Consider the following 8,687-nt stretch of genomic DNA (forward strand, 5'->3'; position numbering starts at 1 on the left):
ACTATGTAAAGAAAAAAGTATTTAATAAGAATATTTCATTCATTCAGATCTAGGATGTGTTATTTTAGTGTTCCCTTTATTTTTTTGAGTAGTGTATAAATAAAATTCTGTATCTCCACACGGTTTAAACGAAGAATTAGATTTCACCTTTATAAGCTACATTTAAACTGTTATGGACAGTGTTCTTGTATATCAGATTTTGCGTATCGTTTATGAGTTGGCCCCACATTTATTAAYGGCTGTGCCTGATGTCCTTTGTGGTGGGCTGTCTCATGAATTGATATGATGTATTCAGGGGGCGCGGACACCTGGCGCGGTTGATTCGTGAGTTGTCCGGTTGATTCGTGCCCGCTCCTATACCCTAATAAATCTGTATTTCTTTTACTAATTTGTATACCGGTAGAAAGCCACTTCTCTGATTGGCAGATGAGTGGCAACCCTGATTTAAAGCACCTGCTGCTCATTGGTTGTTCTTTACAAATGCTGTTTTGAATTAAGATAATTGTACCTACACACTGAAGAAGGCTGTAAAGCCGAAACGTCTGTGTACGCTACCCTTGATGCAGAGAAAATAAAAATGAATAATGAAGTAAGCTTTATGCGACATTTGAGCACGAACCCATTACACCTTTTTGTTTGTCTGAATTCGCGGGTTTTACGCACCAGACAAGCTTCTGAGAGGGTGATGGTTCTGTTTTGATGAATGTTGCGTCTGGCGTAAGAGATCCGGTATTTACAAATGTACACTGACTGACCCAAGGGGGGCGCAGCATTATTCGTGGGGGACTATGTGTTTTCTGTGTTCACCAGGACCACCGGTTGCTCCAGGAGTTCAATAAGATCGAACCGCCTCTCATATTTGAGTGTAACCTGGCGTGCTCCTGCTACCGCACCTGCAAGAACAGAGTGGTGCAGGCGGGGATCAAGTAAGAGCTGTGTTACTACACGACTGTACATATTGAACTAGAACACTATTGTATATACAGTGCCTTCCCGAAAGTATTCATACCCCGTGACTTATTTCACATTGTTTTCACATTGCCTGAATTCGAAGTGGATAAAACCTTTTTTTATTTTTTTTATTCTCACCCATCTACACACAATACCCATAATGACAAGGTGAAAACATGTTTTTAGAAAGTTTTGCAAATGTATTACAAATTATATCCAGAAATCTCATTYACATAAGTATTACTACCCCTGAGTCAATACATTGTAGAAGCACATTTGGCTGCGATTACAGCTTTGAGAGTCGCCTTGGGTGTCTATCAGCGTTACACATCTGGATTTGGGGGTTTTCTCCCAGTGTTCCTTGCAGATTTTCTCAAGCTCTGTTAAGTTAAATGGGGAGTGGTGGTGAAGACCAATATTCAAGTCTTTCCACAGATATAATGGGATTCAAGACTGGGCTTTGGCTGGGCCACTCAAGGACTTTCACATTCTTGTTCTGAAGCCATTCCAGCGTTGCTTGGGGTCATTGTCCTGTTGGAACGTAAATCTTCACCCTAGTCTACGGTCGTTTGCACTCTGAAGCAGGTTCTCATTAAGGATTTGCCTGTATTTGGCTCCATTCATTCCCTCTATCCTTACTAATCTCCCAKTCCCTGCTGCTGAAAAGCATTCCCATAACATAATGCTGCCACCACCGTGCTTCACGGTAGGGATTGTGTTAGACGGGTGATGAGCTGTGCCTGGTTTTCTCCAGACAAAACGCTTTGCATTCGTCTCATCAGACCAGACTTCTTTGCCTTATGATCTCAGTCTTTCGCGTGCCTTTTTGCAAACTCCAGGTGTGCTATCATGTGGCTGTTTTCTCAAGAGTGGCTTCCGTCTGGCCACTCTTCCATAAAGCCTAGATTGGTGAAGTGCTGTAGAGACCGTTGTCCTTCTGGCAGGTTCTCCCATCTCAGCCAAGGAACTCTGTAGTTTTGTCAGAGTGGTCATTGGGTTCTTGGTCACCTCCTTGACCAAGATCCTTGCCCGGTTGCTTAATTTGGTCAGACGGCCAGTTCTAGGCAGAGGCTGGGTTGTTCCATATTTTTTTTAATTTTCCAATGATGGAGACCACTGTGCTCTTGGAAACTGTCAAAACTCTATAACTTAGTTTGTGCTCTGACATCCACGGTCAACTGTGGAACCTTATGTAGACAGATGTGTTTCTTTCTAAATCACGTCCAAACAATTTAATTGGCCACAGGTGGACTCCAAATAGTAGTGAGATCAAGGACGCTCAAAGGAAATTGTATGCACCTGATCTCAATTTGGATTGTCATAGCAAAAGGGGAGTGAATACTTACAGTACCAGTCAAATTTGGATACACCTACTCATTCAATGATTTTACTTTTTTCTGCATTGTAGAATAATAGAAGACATCAAAACTATGAACTAACACGCATGTAGTAACCAAAAAAAGTGTTAAATCAAAATCTTTTTGATTTTTGATTCTTCAAAGTAGCCATCCTTTGCCTGGTCATCTGATGCAGTACTCCATCACTCTCCTTCTTGGTCAAATAGCCATTACACAGTCTGGAGGTGTGTTGGGGTCATTGTCCTGTTGAAAAACAAATGATAGTCCCACTAAGCGCAAATCAGATGGGATGGCGTATTGCGGCAGAATGCTGTGTTAGCCATGCTGGTTAAGTGCCTTGTACTCTAAATAAATCACCTACAGTGTCACAGGCAAAGCACCCCCATTCCATCACACCACCTCCTCCATGCTTCAGGGTAGGAACAACACATGCGGAGATCATCCGTTCACCTACTCTGCGTCTCACAAAGACACGGCGGCTGGAACCAAAAATCTMATTTGGACTCATCAAACCAAAGGACAGATTTCCACCGGTCTAATGTCCATTGCTCGTGTGTCTTGGCCCAAGCAAGTCTCTTTCTTATTGGTGTCCTTTGGTAGTGGTTTCTTTTCAGCAATTCGACCATGAAGGCCTGATTTCATGCAGTCTCCTCTGAACAGTTGTTGAGATGTCTGTTACTTGAACTCTGTGAAGCATTTATTTGGGCTGCAATCTGAGGTSCAGTTAACACTAATGAACTTATCCTCTGGAGCAGAGGTAACTCTGGGTCTTTCTTTCCTGTGGTGGTCCTCATGAGAGCCAATTYAATCAAAGCGCTTGATGGTTTTTGCGACTGCACTTGAAGAAATGTTCAAAGTTCTTAATGTTCCGCATTGACTGACCTTCATGTCTTAAAGTAATGATGCTGTCGTTTCTCTTTGGTTATTTGAGCTGTTCTTGCCATAATATGGACTTGGTCTTTTACCAAGTTGGGCTATCGTCTATATACCTCCCCTTACCTTGTCACAACACAACTGATTTGTCCAAATGCATTAAGGAAAGAAATTCCACAAATGTACTTTTAAGAAGGCACCTGTTAATTGAAATGCATTCCAGGTGACTACCTCATGAAGCTGGTTGAGAGAATGCCAAGTGTGTGCAAAGCTGTCAAGGCAAAGGGGGGCTACTTTGAAGAATCTCAAATATAAAATATTTTTATTTGAATAACATTTTTGGTTACATGATAACATGTGTTATGTGTCTTCACTATTATTCTACAATGTAGAAAATGGTACAAATAAAGAGAAACCCTTGAATGAGTAGGTGCGCAATCTTTTGACTGGTACTGTATATAAATTAGATATTTCTGTATTTCATTTTCAATAAATTTGCTAGAATTTCTAAAACCATATTTTCACTGTCATTATGGGCTGTTGTATGTAGATGAGGGAGAAATCAATTTAATCMATTTTGAATTCAGTCTGTAGCACCGCAAAATGTGGAATAAGTCCAGGGGTATGAATACTGAAGACACTGTATCTATGACTGTACCCTCATCTCTTACTCAAACACACACTTTGATTTATCTCATCAGTCTTTATGTTCTTTTCAACGTCTTAAATTGTCCCGTGTGGTTCAGTTGGTAGAGCATGGTGCTTGCAATGCTAGGGTTGTGGGTTTGATTCCCACGGGGTTACGAAAAATGTATGCACACTCTACTGTAAGTCACTCTGGATAAGAGCATCTGTTAAATGACTAAAATACTAATCTTACTCTCTGGTCTGTGTCCTGGTACAATATCACTTGTATACGTTCTCTCTCTCTTAGGGTGCGTCTCCAGTTGTACCGGACAGAGAAGATGGGATGGGGAGTACGGGCTCTACAGGACATTCCCCAAGGCAGCTTCATCTGCGAGTAAGTGTGTGTGCGTTTGGTTATTTTAAAAGAAAATTAGTGTGTATAAAGGCAATTCGTAATCCAATTCCAAACTTGCCTTGAGGCCACAGGAATGCTCCGATAGTGTAAAAAAAACAAGCATACATTTTATTTTCCATACGAAGATAATTTCATGGGCTATATTCCATCGATAGTCAAAGTGATCAGATTAAAATTGTAAACACAAAGTATGGACTAATAACAGCTTTCTTAGTTCCAAGTATTTGCGTAGTGGTAAAAAAAACTGTAAGGTACTGCCATACCTGAGGCAAAGTTGACTCCTAATGCCAAAAACCTAAATAGGTAAAGGGAAGGGGAACATGAAAGGGAAAAAAGGTGTGCCCAGGAAAGGCTCCATAATGCTTTTAAATACCCATGAAAAACCAAAAACATATTCATCAACCATACTCATTAATTCAATATGTTTACTTATATATATATWTTTTTWTTATTCTAAATGGAGCAAAACAATAAATATAGCACAAATAAAGAAAATGGGAATTTGGCTCCAACGGTATGATTGGCTAATTTAATGTTTTGACAGTTTGTCAATTAATTTATTGGCTTGTTGATGAATGTAAGTAACATTTCTCTCCACACAGATATGTTGGAGAACTGATCTCTGATGCAGAGGCAGATGTAAGAGAAGATGACTCCTACCTCTTTGACCTGGACAACAAGGTACCTCATCAGTAAATGATAAAATACATCAAATTTGATTTGTCACATGCGCCAAATACAACCGGTGTAGACTTACCGTCATTTAGACACAGACGTTTTTAAAAACAGACTACACTGATATTCCTATGCACCTTAATACATCTCTCTCTCTCTCTCCTTCCCTCTAAAGGATGGGGAGGTGTACTGCATCGATGCCCGTTACTACGGTAACATCAGCCGCTTCATCAACCACCTGTGCGACCCTAACATCATCCCTGTGCGTGTATTCATGCTACACCAGGACCTGCGCTTCCCCCGCATCGCTTTCTTCAGTTCCAGAGACATTCTCACGGGACAGGAGCTAGGGTGAGAGGCTGCACCGCAGACACACTGTGGATCTGAGCGCCAAACACAAAATGGAAGCCCAGTGAAGTGACTTTGATACTGCCTTAGGAAAGTTTAAACATGATTTGGCACTACTTTTTCAGTAACAGTAGCATCTATTCCATGTATCACTTCTCTTGCACCAGAAATAAAATGGCCTGAGAGTATATTGTTTATTCCACTAGGATTATGATATTAAAATACACTGTAATTCCAGGCTGAGAATTGTATCAATGTTCTTTCTGTGTACACAGGTTTGATTATGGAGACCGCTTCTGGGACATAAAGAGTAAATACTTCACCTGCCAGTGTGGATCAGAGAAATGCAAACACTCAGCGGAGGCCATTGCCTTAGAGCAGAGCAGGCTCGCTCGACTGGAGGCCTGCCCAGAATCGGAGACTGACCCTGGGCTTGCCATGTTAGGAAACTCCTAGGCTTCCCTGGGGCCTGTTGCGTGTATTTTYTTACACTGTTACTGTTCATTTTGTATGAATTTGTGCATTTAATTGTTTCAGTGTGGTAGACAAATCTTAACTTCTTCGATGTATGGGGTATAAGTGACTGGAAAAAAGGTGTCTTCTGTGTAAGACCCTTTCATACAGTACAGTATTGCCATGAGAGATCAAGTTATGCTCACCACTTACTGTGCCAAATACATACTGAATAATCAATTTCACAGTACTCTACCATGATAGTCAGTCTACTGCTGTGAAGCAACTGAAGTTACCAACAGCTGACTTGTGTAGTAATGAAGTTATGCATATGTCTGTTTTGTTTTTTTAAAAACAAAGTCCCTTTTTTGTTTTATGTTCTGACATTTAATAAATGTGATTACAAATCGACCTAAGGATCTACATTTGTTTCAGCAGTGTTGCATTTCATACAACTCGCTGAATATCATGCAGCCGAGACAATCCAGAGAATTGGTTGTTCAAATTTCTACATAGTTTGCAGTTGAGATAATGTAACATTCCATCTGTATCTTAATCTTTTTAGTTTGAACCTTTGCTCTGAACAGCACCTTAATCTGGTCTTGGACAATGTTTTTGGGACGTGTTGAAAAGGTGCCACTATCTGCGAGTCAACTCAACCATGCTTTCCTTCCTCTGCCCCAATTCATGGTTATTGCAAAGTCTTCTACAGCTCATGATGAGAAAGGGATTATGAACTCTTTGCTTTTATAACTTCTACAATAATACTGACAGCAAAGTCCATCTGACAGGCTTGTTCATGTTAATCACTGAAGATCATGGGGAGATAGAATGAAACCTTTCCAAAGCAATAGGGGCTTTTAGTGTGACGTGTAGTAAGTCACTCCCTCAAACATCCTAAATACACTGAACCAAATTCTAAACACATGTGTTTGGTCCCATTTTTCATGAGCTGAAATAAAAGATGCCAGAAATGTTCCATATGACAAAAGCTTATTTTTCTCACATGTTTACATCCCTATTAGTGAGCATTGCCAAGATAATCCATCCACCTGACAGGTGTGGGATATCAAGAAGCTGATTAAACAGCATGATCATTACACAGGTGCACTTTGTGCTGGGGACAAAAGGCCACTAAACTGTGCAGTTTTGTCACAACACAATGCCACAGATGTCTCAAGTTTTGAAGAGTGTGCAATTGGCATGCTGACTAGGAATGTCCACCAGAGCTGTTGCCTGAGAATTTAATGTTAGTTTCTCTACCATAAGCCGCCTCAAGTCATTTTAGAGAATTTGGCTGTACGTTCAATCGGCCTCACAACCGCAGACCATGTGTAACCACACCAACCCAGGACCTCCACATCCGGCTTCTTCACCTGCGGGATCGTCTGAGACCACTCACCCGGACAGCTGATGAAACTGGGTTTGCACAACCAAATCATTTCTGCACAAACTGTCAGAAACCGTTTCAGGGAGGCTCATCTGTGTGCTCATCGTACTCACCAGAGTCTGACCTGACTGCAGTTCGGCGGTGTAACCGACTTCACTGGGCAAATGCTTACCTTCGATGGCCGCTGGAGAAGTGTGCTCTTTACGGATGAATCCCGGTTTCAACTGTACTGGGCAGATGATAGACAGCGTGTATGGTGTCGTGTGGGCGAGTAGTGTGAATAGAGTGCCCCATTGCTGGCAGTGGTATGGGAAGACATAAGCTACGGACAACAAACACAATTGCATTTTATCAATGGCAATTTGAATGCACAGATATACCGTGATGAGATCCTGAGGTCCATTGTTGTGCCATTCATCCACCACCATCACCTCATGTTTCAGCATTATAATTCATGTAGCAAGGATCTTTTGTACACAAGTCCTGGAAGCTGAAAATGTCCCAGTTCTTCCATGGCCTGCATATTCACCAGACATGTCACCTATTGAGCATGTTTAGGATGCTCTGGAATGACATGTACTACAGTGTGTTCCAGTTCCTGCCAATATCCAGCAACTTCACAGAGCCATTGAAGAGGAGTGGGACAACATTCCACAGGCCACAATCAACAGCCAGATCAACTATGCGAATGAGATGTGTCACGCAGCATGACGCAAATTGTGGTCACACCAAATACTGAYTGGTTTTCTGATCCACGCCCCTACTTTTTTTTTTAAAAGGTATCCGTGACGAACAGATGCATATCTGTATTCCCAGTCATGTGAAATCCATAGATTAGGGCCTAATTTATTTATTTCAATTGACTGATTTCATTATATGAACTGTGTACAKGTTTAGTTTTTTCCATTTATGTTTTGAGGTTGGAGTTTTAGCACGTTAACATGTACGGCACACTGATTGGTGTCACTTCGTTACTCAGTCTGTGTTACACCTGTGCTGGCTTGTTCAGCTCATTAGTTGGAAGGTGTTTCACCTGTGCTGGMCAAGGTGATATTTAAGACTGGCTGGCCGTGTTCCAGTTGTCTAGTGCGATGTGGAGGTTTAAGACATTCAGTTGGTGCKCCCTATTTTGATTTCTAGACARACAGTCSTTTATCTGAGCTTCCCTGTTTTTGGTTTTCTTCCTGTCGATAAGTTTGTTGTGGGTTTCTTTTTTGATGCCACATTTAGTGGGCACTCATGGTGTCTTTTAGGCTCCAGTTGTTGCTAGTGGACTTTCAGTGGACACCCCTATGAGTGTCTTTCAGAACCCCTCCTAAAACCCCACTTGTTTTGGTTGTTAGTGATTCTTTGTTAGTTACCCCTTCTGTTTCTGAACATTATTTGGATTTCTTGCTGGGAAATGTAACAAATTGGGGACTCTTCTGGGATCTTGTTTCCTATGAGTATGGTAGTGGCTCTAGTCACCTACTCTGAAGCTCTACTGTGCCCAGATATTTGAGAGTTCAAAATACAYTTTTGTGGTACATTTTCWATCACTGACATCGTCTTGAGGGTTATAAGATTGGTGGAATAATTTTGAATGTTGCTTAAACAC

At 41.3% G+C, this 8,687-nt stretch overlaps 1 protein-coding gene across 3 annotated transcripts in view; it reads left to right on the forward strand.

Moving 5' to 3' along the window:
• LOC111955128 (histone-lysine N-methyltransferase EHMT2) overlaps positions 1–6,111 on the forward strand; it is a 20,300-nt gene extending 14,189 nt beyond the window's left edge. For all 3 annotated transcript variants that reach the window (XM_023975225.2, XM_023975227.2, XM_023975226.2), the window contains exons 23-27: positions 811–926; positions 4,117–4,203; positions 4,827–4,905; positions 5,075–5,250; positions 5,523–6,111. In XM_023975225.2, coding sequence (XP_023830993.1) covers positions 811–926; positions 4,117–4,203; positions 4,827–4,905; positions 5,075–5,250; positions 5,523–5,703 — 639 coding nt within the window. In that variant the 3' untranslated portion in view covers positions 5,704–6,111. The remainder of the gene's footprint in view (positions 1–810; positions 927–4,116; positions 4,204–4,826; positions 4,906–5,074; positions 5,251–5,522) is intronic.
• The last annotated feature ends 2,576 nt before the right edge of the window (positions 6,112–8,687 follow it).

Source organism: Salvelinus sp. IW2-2015, linkage group LG30 (assembly GCF_002910315.2).
Source record: "Salvelinus sp. IW2-2015 linkage group LG30, ASM291031v2, whole genome shotgun sequence".
In the NCBI taxonomy this organism is placed as follows: domain Eukaryota; kingdom Metazoa; phylum Chordata; class Actinopteri; order Salmoniformes; family Salmonidae; genus Salvelinus; species Salvelinus sp. IW2-2015.